This window comes from Pygocentrus nattereri, chromosome 16 (assembly GCF_015220715.1).
Source record: "Pygocentrus nattereri isolate fPygNat1 chromosome 16, fPygNat1.pri, whole genome shotgun sequence".
In the NCBI taxonomy this organism is placed as follows: domain Eukaryota; kingdom Metazoa; phylum Chordata; class Actinopteri; order Characiformes; family Serrasalmidae; genus Pygocentrus; species Pygocentrus nattereri.
The window spans coordinates 10,268,718-10,288,595 of record NC_051226.1 but is presented as its reverse complement, the minus strand read 5'-3'; the positions used below and the strand labels follow the sequence as shown (position 1 = coordinate 10,288,595).

At 39.2% G+C, this 19,878-nt stretch overlaps 1 protein-coding gene across 1 annotated transcript in view; it reads left to right on the top strand.

Moving 5' to 3' along the window:
• Nucleotides 1-2,709: 2,709 nt before the first annotated feature.
• arrdc1b (arrestin domain containing 1b) overlaps nt 2,710-19,878 on the top strand; it is a 68,365-nt gene continuing 51,196 nt past the window's right edge. The window contains exon 1 of the mRNA XM_017714829.2: nt 2,710-2,880. Coding sequence (XP_017570318.1) covers nt 2,763-2,880 — 118 coding nt within the window. The 5' untranslated portion in view covers nt 2,710-2,762. The remainder of the gene's footprint in view (nt 2,881-19,878) is intronic.

Below are 19,878 nucleotides of genomic sequence, written 5' to 3'. Positions count from 1 at the left end.
TCATGTCCTTTAAAAGCTGTAAGCTCTCCTTATAACTTCAGTATTATTGGGTGACACTGAAGTCCAGTATGGTTGAAGAGAAGGATTCGGGTAACTGCGTTGGCTTTTGTGGCATCACAAAAACAGTCAATTCTAGTTTCCTCAGTTTCCTTATGTGGCTTGTTCACTGGGAGAGGAACAGCATATTTTGAAACTTTAACATGTTTACATTCTGCATCAAATTCTTTTATTTTTTTTAATTGGTGGAAATTTTGTTTTTGCATGCTTTGGGTTCTTTAACGCACCAAGTCAGATACAGTGGAATTCTTACCACAGCCAGAGTGCTCAAGCAGTTAGTGTAGTGCCCACCAGAGGGCAGCAAATGCAAGCAATGAACTTTCGTTCAATAGTAGTATGGTAAATAAAATCTATGAACAATATTCCTATGTATGCCTTCTAATTCTTATTTCGTTTGACATTTCTATCACTTAGCTGTTAAATAGGTGAACCAGGTCAACACATGTAAACATTCGGTGTATATACGTATATGAATGTTGAACCTTACTTCACAGCCACTACAGGCCCAGCATGGATGCAAACAGTGACTGTTTTAATGTTTCTAGCATATTTCACATTTAAAACAATTTGCTGAAAACCGAGGTCACCTAAGGAGTTTTTCCAAAATATTCCTTTAGTTTGCAATGATGTAGGCCCACTCTTACTCTTTACAAACCCATAATTAAACACTCCTGATTCAATTCAGCAAGCCTTCAGGCTCTGAATGATCTGATTAGATCTCCTGATCTGAAACTCAGGAGAATCAGCAGAAGATAAACTAATAAAGAATCAGCTGGACGCTATTGCTACAGACATTTAGTCAAACACATCTGTTCTACTAAACGTTGCAATCCATTAGCCATTGAAAACAAAGTTTTCATCATTATTTTATACTAAGTTAGTGAAACTTCCAGACCATTAGCCTGTAGAGTATCTGAGTCATATTTCAGTCACTGTACAGTCAGCAGCACTGATTTAGTCACAGCTCTATAGCATTTCGAGGCTTGATTACAGCTGTTATAGTGTGGCCTTATATCAAAGCTCTGGCACAAAAGTTTGGGTGCCCTGTTGTGTTGAATTTTTAAGACCACACATCCTCTACACTTCTGCACATTAATATGCAATTTCTGTTGCTGAGGGGGGGGTTGGCTTTGTATACTACTGTAAAACTGTAAAAACACAGAGACATCTCTCTGCAGCAGACTGGCACTGTATAAGCATTCCTCTTGAATAGCCAGGAATGCTAAACAGACCCTGAGTGAGTCATCTTATTGTAATGTGAGCTTTTCTTGCGCATAGACTTACTGTATTTGTGAATGTCTAGCCTTGACTATTGAGTATTATGCTTTTTTACCATGAGCCTCTTACATAACATATTGGTTTATCTGATTTTGTAGTTAGTGTCTGGATGAGGATAAAGACCTGCTGGCTCTCTGGATGACAGATCAAATCAACCATTGACCTCGGGTAACATCGACCCCTCTTTCTCTCTCTCTCTCTCTCTCTCTCTCTCTGTCTGAATGCTTGGTAGAGCAAGTACTTGTCTTTCAGCACTGAAATGCCTGTGTATGACATGAATAAGATGTCGTCTTGTTTCACATTCTGCCTTCGGTTAGCTCCTGACTGAATGCGGAGAGCCAGGCCTTCTGGAGACACGCTGCTGCTGTGAGTGTGCCCTGGGGAAAGGGAGGGTGTTAGTGTTTTCAGGAAAGAGGGGTGGTGGAGGTTAGAACTCTATTGTGTGTTAAGTTCATGTATTTTCCCATAACTGCAGCACCAGCATGCTCTGCTGTCACGCTGTGCCTCACTCCATCAGTGGCTGAGTCTCCTCACACATGACTTGAAGAGCATAAATAAAAGGGAGCAGTACTACACACTTCAGACCTCTTAAGTTGTCAGAGGTCTACAGCGTTGTCATGCCCTTATTAGGGACTCCTGGTCCAGGCAGGTTTTCTTTATGAAAAACTTAATGGTGTTTTTCACAAACCACAGGAGTCTCGTGTCCTTAGATAACCCCCAGTTTCCGCATAGTCTTAAGTTCTCTGGCTAACCACCAAGCACTAAGAGCTGCTATAAGTGTGTCTAAGGAACCCCAGTAAAGCACAATTCTGTTTCAAAATGCTTTCTCAGCATCCACTTCCTTGCCAACATCCCAACGTTAATGATCTTTATTTTATCTGTACAGACAATTTTATGCAATACAGGTTTAAATCATCTAAACTAGACAATGATGGGGACCTTTAGGTGTGATATTCCACATTTAAAGTATATTAGAAATAGCAAGAAGGTCAAAAAAGTCAAGGTTCAAGGTAAAAAAAATGTGCTGTAATTGTCCAGTTATGAGGAAGTTATCAGCCTCAAGCTGTAATTTTTACTTTTGAAAGTAATTCTGGATGTTATTATTAATATTAATAATAATAATAATAAGAAAATAGTTGTTGTTATTATTATCATTATTATTATTATTATTATTATTATTGACAGTGAAGGACAAATGATCATTTTTAAAGGAATTTTCTCCCAATAGAACAGCGCCTGTGTCTCACAACTTCAGAACAAACAAACAAACACCCCTCCACTATCCCCCCACCCCTAAACCATGTTTCTAGCGGTGATAGCGAAGCGCCTCCCTGATTGGCCGCTGAGCCGATGACGTCAGCGCGCCGTGCCCGCTCCGCTGTGTGCTAGTGAGCGCAGGTCGCGCTGCCGCTCCCGATCCCGGAGCGATGGGCAGACTGCAGGAGTTCAGCATCGCCTTCACCAACAGCAAAGTGGTGTACAGCCCCGGAGAGTCCATCTCAGGAAGCGTGAGAGTGATCACCGCGAGCGCGCTGCAGTTCAAGGGTGAGACACCAGCGGCACGCGCCGCACAGCTGGAGCTTCACTCTCTCTAATAGCGCGGGAAGCTGAGGCTGGCTTCTTGGTCGAATTTCCCCGTTCCACCTTAAGTGGTGCAGGCGCCAGAATGTAACTGCTGCACCATTTAAGGTGGAACGGAGAAATTCGAAAAAGGCGCTTATCTGGTCTGCGTGTGTGTGTGTGTGTGTGTGTGTGTGTGTGTGTGTGTGAGTGTGTGTGTGAGTGTGTGAGGGGTCCTTTCGCTCACCCGTTGTGTCTAGTGAGCATTAACGCTGGCTAAGCTGTGAGCTGTTGTGCTGCCACGTTCATTGAGATGTACTGTAGATCTCTACTATGACAGAAACACTCAGCTGTGAGGGACAGTGGACACAGTGGACACAGTGGACAGTGTATTGAAGACTGTACTACAGCTGGACCTTGTCAGTCGTTTTGGTGCATGTTAAAGCCCCCCCTCCCATTCTGTGTGTTTACTGTCACACCTCCTGCTTGGTTTTACATGATTCGGGTGCACTGAAGCTCAAAAAGGCATGTCAGGACGTTTCAACAGGTGGGGCATCTGGAACTGGCACTGTTTGGGGGGTGGGGGTGGGGGTGGAGTTGCTGTGGTGTTTTTTATCAGCTGGTTTGCGTAAACTCTCAGAAGCATGGCTCCATGAAGCAAGTCTGAATCACAAGCTGTTTTTGTATCAGAATTTCCATTTGAAAAGATACAAGAGCTGCACCTTTATTGATATAGCTGCATTAAGCACTGGCATCCTGTGTAGTTAGACCAATCAGAAGCCATGTGCTCTGACGTCACAAGCAGAACTAACTCAGTCTGGTGCACTTCCTTCAGTGTTCAAGCCGAAAAACCAGAAAAAGTGGACATGCTGGTCAGGGCTAAATGAGTGTTTACATTCTGCATTATTAATGTCTTCACAGCTGTTAAGTAGGAAAATATTAACGTGGTAATATAAAGTTTGTGAACCCGCAGTCTGAAAAACCGTGTTCAGTATTCAAGCCCGGAAAAATGGATGTTACGTAAGGCACAAAAAAGCCTGGAGTTTAATTTACAGAAAATAATTGTGAGTAAATAGCAATTTAATATTATTCAGACAAATCACAATTACAAAAAAAGAAAAACACAGAAAAAGTTTTGTTTTTTCACTAACTTTTATTTTTCTACGCCGTCTGAACAACAACAGCTGCCGTTCATGCTGTGCGAGAGTTTCTTGACGTATGGACCACTAGAAATGGTCCAAATTGACTTGAAACGGAATCTCTTTACATTAACTTGGCATATCGGTCGGGAATAATTTTCCTTCAAAGGATCCAGTTTTTTTGAACATCCTCAAACGTAATGTTGTGATACTTCCAGACCTTTTCACAGTACACCTACACGTCACAATGTGTACTTCTTTCTGATGTTTGATAATCTGGAACAGAGAACATTCAAAATGCACGGTGCACTGCACTCAATCCAGTGAAACAGGACTATTAACGCTCTCATTGGAATGAAACATGCAGTTTGTCAGTGTTTCTTAAGTACTGACGAGATCCGTGATGTGCTCATCAAAGAATATTGTGATTTAATTCATCACAATATGATAAATATTGTCCTCCTGTTCGTCCCTACAAGCTACAAAGAAAAGAGGTGAGAAGAGCCTCTTCAGAAATCCGAAAAGGCTCTTGGCTTGGACATAAAAAGCTTTAGCTAGTGAAGAACTTTTACACAGTTTGGATTTTTTAAACTTTAAAAAGTTCCTTCAGACCATTGAACATATTGAAAGGCTCCTAAAGACACTAAGAATAAACGTTTCTGTTTTAAAGAGTGGACACCCAGATGAGAGAGGCTGAGACAGGCTATCACAACCGAACACGCTTCACCAAGCAGACAGTGAGATAAGGAAGTAGAGATGTTTTTAAATGTTGATGATATTTTACCCAAGATATTCAGCCTTAATGTTGATCCTCTTGGCCCAAAAATGCTTATGTTACTGTAGAAAATATACACATGCAGTCACAATATTGGTCAGAAAAATCACAATTAGACATTTGCCCTAAATCCTTCAGCCCGAGGTGTGAAGTAGCTAAGTCTTCTAAATACACTCGCTCTCTGAATATTGTGTTAAATGTTGCACAGAAAAATATGGTTTATTGGCTGAAATTGCCCACGTAGTGCCAACAGTAACAAGCAACACGTAAAAAAAACAAGAATATTTTTTTTTCTCCACAGTACATTTTTCTGCGGTTTAATATGTAAGAACAGACAGAAAATTCCACATTTTTTAAATGTTAAACAAAAACTACAAGTGCAATAATTTTAATTGAACATTTCACAAACTGCACTGCACTAAATCAGATTAACATAACTAATTATGCTCTCTTTGTAACGAAACATGCTGTTTTGTCCATGTTCTTTAAGATGATTTCCACAAGATGCTCTAAAAGTGTTGTGTAATTTATCACAATAACAGTAGATATCACCATATTGTGTGTCTATACAGACTACAGAGAACAAAATGAGACGGCAGTCTTCAAAATAAAAGTTTCTAAATGGTTCTTGGCTTGGATATGCACATGTTTCAATAGGAAAAAAAAATAGTTGGTGTAGAACCTTTACATGATTTTGGTGGTTCTTTTACCTTTTACCTCTAAACCATTGAAGCTGTCGAAGGCGATTCTCCAAACTACCGTTTTTCGGCACTATTTTAAAGAGAGTACACCTAGATGTGAGGGCTGAAACGGGCCATCTCAACCTAACACATTTCACCGAGCAGACACTGAGATAAGGAAGTAGGTTAGGAAAGGTAGTGGAGCCTTTCAGACCACAGAGAATGCATTGTGTTGTGTCTAAATGGACCAAATTACATGAGAAGTTTAGAGAAAGCGGGAAGTCGCAGCGTAGGCTGTTGATCCAGGTGAATTAGCAAATGAATCCAAATACAGTTCACCCTCACAGAGGCTCGCTGGCTATCTGAGTGCTTCTGTACATGTGTGCAACACATGAAGTAAGATCTGATTATTTTTAAAGTGTATAATGCATAAATGTACACCTTATCTACCGCGCCACTTTGCCACGGATGATAGCTTTGTGAATCATCCTGCCTGTGAAATGGTACCACCCTGAGATCATTCGGGCATGTTTCTTTTCCTCTTTTGTTGTTCCTGTCCACTGGGGGAGAGTTCAGCTTGTGTTTCGAGAGACATTATGCTGTCATATCTCAATCTGTTTCATTTTTTATTTAATTTTACACCATTTGGACAGACCAATATAACACTGGACCAATGGAAATCATCTAAAATTAGTCAGAATAAAGGTTTGTTATGTTAAAGGTCCCAAAACATAAAACATGGAGAAATAAGATGTTCTCCCTTTTTGTTGTTTTATTTACTCACACACACGCACGCATGCACACACACACACACACACACACACACACACACACACATATACACTCACCGGCCACTTTATTAGGTACCTTTGCTAGTAAAAGGTTGGACCCCCTTTTGCCTTCAGAACTGCCTTAATTCTTTGTGGCATACTTTCAACAAGGTGTTGGAAACGTTCCTCAGAGATTTTGGTTGGTTATTTGAGTTCCTGTTGCCTTTCTAGCATCTGGAACCAGCCTGCCCATTCTCCTCTGACCTCTCACATCAACAAGGCATTTTCGTCCACACAACTGCTCACTGGATATTTCCTCTTTTTCGGACCATTCTCTGTAAATCATTTTGCAGAGTTTGTGTGTGAACATCCCAGTAGATCAGCAGTTTCTGAAACCCTCAGACCAGCCTGTCTGGCACCAACAACCACACCACGTTCAAAGTCACTTAAATCCCCTTTCTTCCCCATTCTGATGCTCGGTCTGCACTTCAACAAGTTGTCTTGACCGCCTCTACATGCCTAAATGCATTGAGTTGCCGCCATGTGATTGGCTGATTAGCTATTTGAGTTAACAAGCAACGGAACCTAATAAAGTGGCCGGTGAGTGTATATACAGTACTGTGCAAAAGTCTTAGGCACCCGAGACACATTTTCAAAATCTATTTATTTGTGTAGTTTGTGTTTATTTGCTGAGAAAAGTGTTATTTGAATAAACAAAATTTATAGACTATTAGCCCTGCGATGGACTGGCGACCTGTCCAGGGTGTGTCCTGCCTTCCGCCTGAAGACTGCTGGGATAGGCTCCAGCATCCCCCGCAACCCTGACGGAGAAGCGGCTTAGAAGATGGATGGATGGATATAGACTATTAATAATGATTACGTAATATACACATATATACATACACACACATATATAATATAATAAACTACGTCCCTGATTGTTTCCACCTGTTTCCCACCTGTCCCTCATCATCCCTCTGATATATAAGCCCCGTGTGTGCTCTGGTCTATGTTGGTCTATGTTCGATTGTGCTGGATTGTGCTGTGTGTTTGTTGGATGTTTTATATGCTCGTGTTTTGTTATTCCGGCCTCTGCTGTGGATTTCACTCTGTGTTTGTTTCAATATGTCCGTCCCACCTTATCTACGTGTTGGCTATTTGAACCTGGACCATTTCAACCATGCCCCTGGATTTTCCCTGAATAAATCTCGCTTATCTCAGCGCATGCGTCCACGTTACACCTGGTTTGACTGATCAGTGCCTCAGTAAATTGTGCTCATGATGTAATTGATGATATTAACAAGTCTCTGTGGCGGCTGTGAAGGTGTCAAGGAAAAATATGGACCCAAGAAATTCTTGTTGCTTTTTATTGTTTCTATGTTTATTTGAATTATGAATATTCCAATGTATATTGTGATAAAGTCACTGCTGAGGTAAATTGCTTAAAATTAGCTTAGATGCCTAAAACTTTCGCACAGTACTATATATATATATATATATATATATATATATATCACATCTTAACATTACTACCGTTTTAAAATGTTCACTCCCCAGTCCATATTTAGAAAATGTGCTGTAAAAATAAAGAAGTGAATCCATCAATTTTGTGATGTCACGAAAACCAGTGCATTCACATATATCAACCATTTCGGTCTACAGCAGTTTAGCCTGACTATTCACATTGAAGTAATAAATCATTTTTCAATCCAGACTGCTTTTTGAGTATTGCACAATACATACTGGGCAGCCAATCAGAACAGAGCTTATTTACATATCAATCTTAATGATACAGTAACAAAAGCAATTTAATCCTAACGAATAAAGATAGGTGAGAAAACTGTCACGTAAAACTGACCATTTGGTAAACAAATCCACCCAGATGTCATAAGATGACCCCAGGTGAAAAATTCAAATGTAAGGAAACTGTAAGATTAACTTTTTAAGTTAAGAATGTTTTCTATTATGACGTTACCGTTTCAGACATATGAAGATCAGGTAAGACAGCGATGATACGTAAATGACAATCCAGTGGAGAATTTTCTGAAAAACCGGCAGCAGTTTCAAACATGGGGCCTGAGATTAAATCTGGCACTTGAGATTAACTCTAACCTTTGGCGTGTTGTGGCGCATTAGAGGTGATTTAGCTATGTGGCTGATGATGTCATCCTTTAAGGGGAGTGCCAGCTGCATGCGACTGTTGTGGTTATTCTTTTTGCTGCAGCCCTTCCGTCTTTCCATTTCACCGCTGCACAGATTGACTTTGAGCCCTACTCTCCTTCACTACTCCCAACACGTCTCACCAACACGACTGTCATTGCCTCAGGCAGACGCTGTACATCAACAAGTCAGCACAGAGACCTGATCTGAATTACCTGCTCTGTATTCGCTCTGCACTGCCCTCATTAATAAGCCCAAACCCTCATGACTCTTATTCTCTAACCTTAGTCTGGGGCCGGCAATGACAATATGCTATCATTATAGTGATAAGATACCTCACGGTGTGCTTTTCCGAGGGCATCATTAGTGCTTTCAGAACACAGACCAGCTACTAGGGACACATACCATCGGCCTACTAACTGGAGAAAATGCAGACATTTTAGTGCAGTAATCTCGCATCACCTAAACAATCGAGAATTCATCAAATATTTTGTTTTAAAGGGCCCATGTCCTAGATTTGTCCCTTGAGGTCCACTTATAACATTTGTGTTGTCATTAATTTTTACATGAACATTTTTCAACTTCTCTATGATTTTATAATTAAACAGGCTGAATTACTCCTTTCAACTCATGGGTGGAGCTAAACTGCTGTAATTTTGCTGTGTAGTTTTCCATGATATGGGATAAATCTAAACATCTGTCTGATACGATACATATAATTTTAAGCAATTATCTTCTGATACCAATACGATTGATACTGTTGTGCCTCCCTGATGACTACAGTATCATTAAAAATGTTGTGGAGTTTGTAAACACCAACTACCAGTGTACTTACTTAACCTACATAGTAATAACTGTTAGCCCACTATGCTGTATTTTTGCAAACATTGAATAAAATATAATTGTAGCATGTACATATTGTGTACCATGAATTGAAAAAGTATGGTGATGTTATATTTTGATCACCCACCCTTTACATTATACTGCGGCTAAAACCCTGATGTGGTAGATTAGAGACTGAAAGACAGCTCCATGTTTCTTCTTCCAGACTTTCAAATCCAGTCTGTCACTCTCGTCCTCTCAGGATTAACTCGTCTCTGGGACATGCAAAGGACGCAGAACTGAATTTCTTCCAAAAAGAAAAGCTGATCTGCAATCCAACGTGATGTTGCCCCTCCCAAGAGCTGTGTGTCCTCTCATCTGCTAGATGTTATTTCAGCTAAATGGTTTCTTCAGCCCACCAGGGACGCTTCTTAAAAACGCAACAATGGAAATGTGCCGGGAATAGCAAGCTTCTCATTTTTCCCTCTCAGATATCCATCAGTGTGTGTGCGGTAAATGATTAGTAGGCATTTTCTTCTTTGTTGTCGCCTAAAGACAGGCCTGCTCTGTCTGCCTCATGGCCTTCGCTGCCGCACAGTCAGAAAGAGAAAGAGAAAAGAGGAAGTGAAGAAGTACTGTCCTGTTGTCTACATTAATAACCTGTTGTTCATGGAGTAGCGTAACCCTGACTCGTCAGTTATAATCTTGATAGTAAAGATTCCTATTTGCTTCTTGGCTTGAATGTAGTTCTAGGAAAACCTATCACTGGTGTGGGACCTTAAACTTGTGAGCATTTTTAAACGTGTTTTTTTTATGCTTACACATCATGTTCAAGATAAATGATATTTTGGTAAGCGAATCATGCAAATATATCTAATATTTTTCATTTTGAGATTGATGTAATATCATAATAAGATTATTTAACTCATTTCTAGACATTTTTACTAGTTTCAAGTATTTTTATTGAGAAAATTTTACTAAACTTTCTTATTTAATTGGAAGATAGTTTGGCCTTTTTCTAACATTATTTAATGAAACGAGCACATTTATCTGCAAATACAGGTAGATTCACTCGAAAGAGGCCCCAAATGTTGTGTTGTAACTCGCGTTGGGATGAAACGATCTGAACCAAAAAAAATACACTAGGGGTCGGGGTATGAAGGGGTACGGGGGTATGCAAACGGAGGTCAAACGCCGCGACGGCTGTCTGCCGCCTACCTCATCACTCTGAAACAGGGGCGTCCCAGCTTGTTCAACGCTCCATATACTGAGGATTGATTTCCAGATATTCTGGGTGGCGAATGGTAAATTTTCACACTGTTAGTATACTGCTTCAAACTCTGGGATTTAAATGAAATTTATTTTTCTATGAGATACGCCTTCAAAAGGAAGTAGAAATATCTAGAATAATCTTATAATATTATTACAACAGCTTCAAACTTGTTTTTTTTTCTATGACTTCAGGTTATGTAACCCTTTTAGCACCTTTATTTTTAAGAGAGTTGCTCTTTCCAGCTTTATAGCCAAATGAATATTGCCCTGAAGGAACAATCATGTCCAAGATCAAGACGAGGCCTCAAATTGCCTTTATACAAGTACATTCAGTACTTCTCTCTTCACCAGCTGTTCAGACTGTGGTGGAGAGGAAGGTTTTTGTTGTGCTTAGTCTGTCAAATATTTTCACTTACTATGCTTTGCTCCACTGAGCAGGGCTGGTTTTTTATGTTGACAGTGTCGGTATTTGATCACGCTTTAACTGTCTTACTCCTCTTCTGTAGTCAGCATACTTTATCCCATAGAGACAGAGCAAAAATCTCACTCTTGCTTTGGCTGTGATCACTTAGATTTGTCCCTCAAATACTCTTCCCTAAGTAGTGGCACAATTTGCATAGGTTTCTGACTTGGAGTGGCAAGGTGTTAGTTGGGTGTTAGTTACTTTCAGTGGTTTTAATCATTGTGGTTGAAAATAAATGCTTAAGTGGCCCACGAAGGTAGAATTTATTCTATTTTGTTGCCACAGAGTATCAATAGGTAGCATCACAGAGCTAGCCACAGCTGAAAACATGGCTGAAATGGCCTCTTACAGGGGCCTAAGTCTAAATTTAGTGAATCTTATGTTATTTGTCATGTTATGTGCCCTATAGTGCAGCATTATATCCCCCAGCCTCATCGTCTTGACAGATTTCACAATTTTATGTTGTTTTCTTGTTTTCATTCATCAATGTTCTCACACTACAATACCCTAGAGAATCCCTGTGGTGTTATCCAGTCTGACTAAAGGCCAATAAATACAACCCAAATAGCCTCAGCGTAACTCAATCGCTGAACAAAATATGAAGAAAACAGTGGTTCTATCTTTATTCAGCACTTTATTCATCTTATCTGACAAGCCATTTCTGTCATTTGAGAAATCCGTTCTCTCATCGTAATGATGTTTTAAAATCAGTGACTGTAGTTATATGGCTGGATCCTTCTGCGCTTACCAGATGCAAAAGAAATTCAAACAGTTTGCCACCCAGAAATCCACCCCTAAGTATTATTGTTTTTCAGAAGTTCCCACCTTCAAGATGCGTCCTCAGAAGGGTGTTCACCCTTCCGGTGTTCCTGGAAACACTTTAACTGGAAAATCTTACTCCTGAGTCCACTATGTCACTGCTGTAGAATGAGAGGAGGCCTGTTTCTGACTGATAGTGAAAGTGATACTCTTTTTTATTTATTTATTTTTCCAGAGAAGGTTTATTGATCTCCTGCCTCTTTTGTTGAGTGCATGTGAGGATGTCTTTCTCTGTATGTGCGTGTGTTCCTTCAGCATCTGGTCCTGGCCGTATATGGTGACACTCCTTTGCTGAAAGAAGCTCCCGTGTTTACAGGACATTGGACATGCACTGTATAGAATTACCAAGCGGGTAACCCGGGTCAGTGTGTAGAGTGAAGTGAAGGCAGGTGGACACCCAGTCAGACGTCCGTGGTGTGGTCCGGCTTTTGAGCTCAGTCATGGCGACCGTAGGGAAACAGTATGTTTTTGCATTATAGATGAGGAAGTGCTTTTGTTTTTTTTACTCAGTTGAAAAGTACAGTTCCCACAGGTGGTCTATCAGTGCTCTGCCCACAAGTACATTCTTTCATAGGAACTGTGCCAAGATTTACAGAACACTGGCAAACATTACACCCGCCATAACGAGGAATCGTAGCACATTTTGTTTAGATTTGCTGAGGTGGGCTAGTTGTCATGGGTAATTGAATCTAGGCAGATTTGAAACAACAAATGTGCCATCATGCAAATTTTTTATGTAAAATTCAAGGCATCTCATGATTTGATTGATGATTCAGTGTACTAACGTGATTATAAATATACAGCTTGATTTCTATAATTATGATTTTTAGCCATTTTTAATACTGTTTCACCTTACTTTTTGAAAATTGACATTGCGCATGCCTGCATTTCTTCTCCTTACTTATGTAAAATAACTTGCATGCTAGTAGCACCTGCTGGAGAGATTTTAGACTACCACATGCTTGTCTGAATGAAAGCTGCGTCCATTGTATATCGCATATATTTAAAACATGCCATTTTCCGTTGTTATAGCAGAGTTGCTCTGAAATTCAGCTTACATAGGCTGTGTTTACTATGGTCATATACATGAAATTTGTGACTGCAGACATGCAGACTGAGATCCTGCATTTCTTCCCCTCCTTCAAGCTGGACTGTTCCAAATTATCGCACCCTGTAAAGTCTCTGGAAGGACGTGAGTTTATTTAACAGTAGGGGAACAGCAAAATCTATATAAAAATGGGGATTGTTGAATATCTAAGCATCAAAGCTTGCGATTAAGCTCCTGTGTAATACCCAAGGGCTTATTGTCTGTCATCTCCATAGTGGAGCCCCTCTATTCATTAGCCTCTAGTCCAGGCAGATTGATCTTGTAAGGTAACACCACTGTTACTGTAGCCAGACACATCCTTCAGCCATGCACTGGTTCTGTGTGTGGCTCCAGGAATCAGCTTGTTTCCTGCCTCTCTTTCTAATGAGTATGTCTACTATACACTTGAATAGATGAATAAGAGGCAAATGTATTTTTAATGATCAAATATGTTTACTGAGCTTGATTATTGAATGGGGTTAAACATATACAAACAGTTGCAGTAGTTTATCAGACTATCAGACTGTGTCAAGCTTAAACAGACAAAGCGATACATAAAAAAACTGCATTTTTTCGGGTTATTAAAAAAAGATCTTTAAAGCTGATTATCTTGGCATTAAGTGTGTTTGACTTGTTCAGAAACACTAACAGAGTAAATACAAACAAACAAAATATTGTGATTTTGTGTGTATGAATGTGCTACCTCAGTCTGTGTGCTAGCTTAATTTTGTGTGTGTGTGTGTGTGTGTGTGTGTGTGTGTGTATGTGTGTGTGTGTGTGTGTGTGTGTGTGTGCTAGTTTAATCAAAGCTTCCCTCAACTGTAGCTCTAAACAGAGAAACCCACTGTTTACAGTTAGTGTCCAATACCTAGTTTGTCTAATCAATCCTTCACTAAATTAAATCAGGTGTGCTGCTGAAGGAGTTGACCAAATCCATGCACAACATTCTTTTAACCAGGATATTAAGAATATTTTTTAAAAGCAACAAAAAAGTCATTTTCTTTATTTTATTTGTGTTGATGTGTGTTTATTCTAATGTTATATAGTCTACCCAGGCTAAACACACTTTCTGCCAAAATGACTAGTTTTAAACCGTTTTCATGGCTTTTCAAGACTTTTGCACAATTATGTATATTTTTGGTATTTTGATATTTAGAAGAGATTCTTCTTTCTTCCCACTGGTGGTCTCTAAATATCCTTTTGTCCGTGTACCACCGCCTATATTATAGTGTATATATAACTGTTAGCTACATGTCATGCTGTTTCCGAAAAAGTAACTTTCAAAAAACATTGTTAACTTTCAATGTAGGTTAATGCAAATTTTGTCTAAGCCATTTTAGAACATAAGGTCAGTTTGGCACTAAATTTTGGTCCAGGATAAACAGCTGGTGTTTTCAAATTATGTAAAAAAGATCAATAGAAGGTTTTTATTTTAGCAGTAATGTCCAGTGCATAACCAGTGCTCAGGGGTCACAGACATATGCTGTTTGTTTAGGTGTTTTACATTTTATTTTATGTTACACTATATATTTTTTTATTATAAATATATAAAAAATAAGTAAATAGCAAAAAAATGCATGCTCTGTCATTGGCATGCAAGTTTCTGGACAACTTTCTGGTGGGCCAAAGCGGGCAGCCCTGCTGTAGACATGAGTATTGATCTAAGTGACCTTTTCTAACCTTGATCATATAAATGTCACCAAAGCAAACAGACCTCATGCTGTTTATTTATTTAGATGTTTTAAGACTCTTTCAGTCAGTCTGTATATTTGAAAAGTAAAATAAACACCAGTAACAAATACATCTTGCATTCTATTGTGCATCTTGCACAATACATTATTATCCTTTTGGGCTTTGCTGCATTTGAGCTCAGTATTCATCACTTTCAGATTGTTATACCAATTATATTCACATTTGCAGATTACCAGTGGGATCAGTAAATGCAAACCTCTACCATGTAACCATGCAAATGTCTGTCTGGCTTGTGCCCTGTTCTCCCTCTCAGTGAGAGAGTGGCCAGGTGTATCCCTGGGGAGCCTTCATAATGGACAGCAAATCGCACAGCTGAGACTCAAACCTGAATCTACAGGGCAGGGGTCACTAATCTAATCCATAAAGGGCAGCATGGCTGCTGGTTTTTATTCCAGTTAAACAGAATCACGCCTGATTCCACTTGTTACTCAGTTGTTTTAAAACAGTTGGATAATTTTATGAGGTGTGCTCCGGCTTGGTTGGAACGAGTGGCCCTTTGCGGTTGAGATATGTGACCCCTGCTGTAACACGCCCCTCTGCTCCGTCGAGCAGTAGGCAGTGCTTTGTAAGGGTGCCCTCCGGGATGTTCTCACTCAAGGATTATTTTAGTATAAGTCTAAAACCAGTGCTCAAACCAGATTACCCTGCAGCAAGATATGGAGTGCTGTCTAATTAAGTATACTCACAATGTAACATTAGCATAGAGCTTCTTTTTCTTTATAATAGCTTAAAAGCTCATCCACAATCATATAACTCTCACTCTATGTTTAAATACTCCTGTGAAAATCGAATTCCCTAGGGTCATATACAATGTATCTTAGAAAAAATGGTTCTGTATTGTGTCAAAAAAGGTTCTTTGGCTTTATCTAAAGCACTATTGATTATATTAGTAAGTAATCAGTTAAATCCATCCATCATTTTAACTGAGTAGTCAGAAGGGCTGCAACTATCGAGTATTTTCAATTTTTAAGCTTCTGTCAAATATTTGAATATTTTACAAGAATAAGGAAAGCTCCAAATATGTGTTTCACCTTAATAAGTAAATAAAAAGTGACTTTTAAACTATGCGTTATTCATTGTTAATGTGACCATTATTATTTTTATTTGTTTATTTATTTACTTACTTATTTATGAAACCTGAAACTCTAATAATAGAAAGCATCACTTATAAATAATTATTGTCATAGGAAGTGGCTTGATGTATCTTGCCCAAACTAGCAACCTTGCCCATATTGCTGAGATTGTTTAAACATGCAGAGGAAACAGCATCTTTTTAAATAGCCTTTTGGCCAGTAAGTGACAGGGTGACCATGTTTTATACGTTGTATATGGCCATTACACTTTATATGAGCCACTCAAGAAACTCTTTGCACCCGAAAACATGCAAAACTCTGATTTAGTGTTCCTCCAGGCCCCGTCTGAGTATGTTTCTTTATGCTCCAGGCAAAAAGTGGCCCTGTGGTTCATTCTCAGAAATAAATGCAGTGGAGAGCATGTTAGCTGGTAGTTTGGAGCAGTGGGAAAGACATTTGACCAGCACTGGGCGATTAAATCTGACATTATCACCTCAAATTAGAGCTCTAATACAGCCAGACTCTGAATACTGCTGAGACATCACTGCGGCTTTGAGAGGAAAGTACCATTTAACCAACATAAAAAAGGCTATCCATAAATCACTGCGTGTGCGTGACGTGTAGGTGGATTATCTTCAGAAGCACTGCTTTACCGGTGTCGCGCTAGCATTTAACTTCGTAAACAAAACTTTCACATCAAACTGATCAAAACCGATGCATAGAAGCAAGTGCTTTCAGAAAAATGGGTAAAAGTTCTAATGAATGAAAAGAATGGCTTTTCCGTTTTAATTAGCTGATCGAATTTGATCAAATATTCATTTCAGCTCTAATAATAAACCTGCATAACACTTTAAAGATACCAAAAAAAGTGTTAAATGTAAAAGATCATGAGAAGATTTATACTGAGCTTGTCTTCACTTGTTCTTGAGTTATAAGAGTAAGGAATGAAAGCCTGGATCCACCAGCAGCTCCTGGGCATTAAATGAGTTAATGCTTAAATTATGAAGTTGTTTCCTAAATGTGAACACAACACCAATTTGAAAAGCCTAGTCTGCAGCCATAAAGTTTTATGTCTAAATAAAGTCTGTTGTGTTTTGTGACATTTTGGAATGAATCATGGATGAGTGTCGTTGGTGCATACCAAGCCTCACTAGTCACAATAGCATACGTAATGTTTTAGGCTGAAGAGTCAAAGTGAAACGTGTGTATTCGTGCAACTTGATGGTTTCCTAACCCTGACCTGTCTAGACGCAGGCGGAATAATGGGGATTTTCACAACCTTCCTCACTAATTAGCATATTCCTTTTTCCACTGTGGAAAGCGACACTATTAACACCTACATTAGACACTGTGGAAATACATGCTGTACACTGGAGATCACATTCACACTGCAGATGTTAATAATTTAGTTCTGTAATTGTATCGTGTACTGTATTAATTGGAAATTCATGCTGGACTTTTCTCTTTCAAAGCAGGGTTTTGCAGCTCAGTCTTTCAACAAAAAGCATTCAAAACAAGGTTCTGTGGCTTGTATTAACAGCCTTTTTTGATGTTTTATAGAATTACTTTTAAAGGTTTCCTAAAAGAATTATGCAAAAAATGAGGTATTCAAATGGTTCTTTGAGTTGTCATAGTTTATCATATTACCATTGCTTTGAAGAACCCCTTTTTAAGGGTGTACAGAATCATGTTTATACACCATAATTAATTATAATATGACCATTTTCAACCTCTGTTTATCCTACATGTTGGTTGGGGGCCCTGAACTGCTGTAGATGGTTGGCAGAGATAAATGTTTTGTTTTTTTGTGACATCACAAAAGCGATAAATGCAAAATAGGCTGTTTATGCAGTTTAGTTTGCATATATTGACTGAAGAGTGTAGCAGTGTTTACATACTACCCCATTATTTTGGTATTTTGTTTATGATTGTTGCAGCTGAAATGCTTAATTTTGCACCAGCTTTTTTCAGTATTTGCAGCAATGGACTTTGCTTGTATTTTTGGGTTGCAAGGCGATGAGATTTTACAATAAAACTGTATGATTTTGTGATGCTTGTGAGCCTATTGTATTGTTTCAGCTGTCTTGAATGTAGCCTGTTTTGTACCTCTGAGAAACGAGAACATACAAACATTATTTTAAAAAAAATAATTTTAAATGGTTTGAAATGCTTCAAGAAAAGAGTTTGCAGTGTTTTATACTGAAATAATGCAATCAAACTACACACCATGTTACTAAGGTCAAATATTCAGGAAAATGAGGTAGAAAATGAATTCTTATTGTTTTCAGAAACTTTCTGTACACCATCTTACTAAAGTGATGCGTACCATCACCTCTGAGCTCTGATCCTGCCTTCACTGCCCTCTGCCTCCTGGCAGCCCTGTCCTTCCACCAGCTGCCCTCTGCAGGGGATTTCGTCATAACTCCACAGGCCTGGGGAAATGCCCAGCCTCCTCCTGCCTGCTTTTCCTGCACTCGCTCCCTCTTTGGCTTTCTCTTTGTCTCTGCACTCCTCTCTGTCACTAAATGAAAGTGTCTGTATCTGCTCTGTGGTGGTGCAGACTGGGGGGGTCTGTGGGTTAATGTGTAATACAGTTCTGAAGCTCACTCTATGAGTCAGTATGAGTAACAGTGGTACATTGAGACAGGACTGAATAAAAGATTTTTCTCACAATCTCATCCTGTGGAACTTTTTGAAGACTGACAATGATGGTCAAAGTGAATACCAACAGAGATTTTGCTAATAGAAGAGCTTTCATGTGATAATTGCTGTAATACGCTGAATCTGGTTTCTTGGGCAGCCAACAGGGGCGTAAAAGTGTTTGTGAAGTGTGTGTGTGTGTGTGTGTGTGTGTGTGTGTGTGTGTGTATATATATATATATATATATATATATATATATATATATATATATATATATATATACATACACACACACACACACACACACACACACACACACACAGAGAGAGAGAGAGAGAGAGAGAGAGAGAGAGAGAGAGAGAGAGAGAGAGAGAGAAGGAACGACTGGTCTCTGTAACCTTTAGCCTGGGGTTTGCCTTTAGTTTAGCAGCCCACTAGCCACACTAATGCACCTCTGTTGGTCAGCTGCATCAGACAGCGCCTTGGTTTCATGGCCTAGTGCTACCAAGGTCACAAATCCACAACTCAACAGCTGCTACAGATAGCTTGAGTAACTGTAATATTTAATAAACTTCCCCAGAGTCTGACGCTTGATGATGTGATTTAGAGTGTATGGGATGCACGTATAAGACGTATAACTTGAGAAATTTAGACGTAAAACAACATTTAGCAGATTTATTGATGGGCTAAGAGAAGCTGCATCACAGATTTATCATTAAATTGTTCAGTTCATACAGTAAACCTACTTTGTGTCTACATTCTTTGTCATTTTATCAGCTCCACTCACTGTGTAGGAGCGCGTTGTAGTTCTACAATTACAGACTGTAGTCCACCTGTTTCTCTGCATAATTTGTTAGCCCCCTTTTACTCTGTTCTTCAATTTTTAGGAAAAACAGGGCAGAGTAGTTATTATACTATTTTCAGCACTGCAGTGACATTGACATGGTTGTGGTGTGGCCACTGTCTACTCTGTTAGATGCACCTACCTTGTTGGTCCGTCTTGTAGATGAAAAGATGAAACTACATGCACTATTGCACTTATACTGTAAATGGAGCTGATAAATAGACAAAGAGTGTAGATACAAGTAGGAGTGCTTAATGTATTTCCTGAAGTGGCATGTGAGATTTCGTGATGCAATGACTCATTTCTTGAAGATTTTTCTGAGTTGAATTATTATGAGGTCAGGGATTTACACCCTGAGTGGTGATTGTAGGATGATGTGTTTGTGTGTGTGCCTTGAGAGAGAGTGAGTGTTGAATGTTGGTGTTGTTAATGTGGATCATGTGTAATTGATGATCACACATAAAGGCACAGTGTTGGATCTGTCAATGGTCAAATTATCAAGTTTTATTGCCCAGCTCTTTAATGTAAACTCTTAATTATTTTAATTAGTAGTGGCATAAATAATATGAAAACAATATGGCTTTTTTTGGTGTTGTCACAGTTGGCTCCTCCCACTACTCCATGTGCTTTTTCTGTTTACTTTTTGATCGTCCACTTGCATTTGTTTTTCCTTCTAGTCCGGCCCC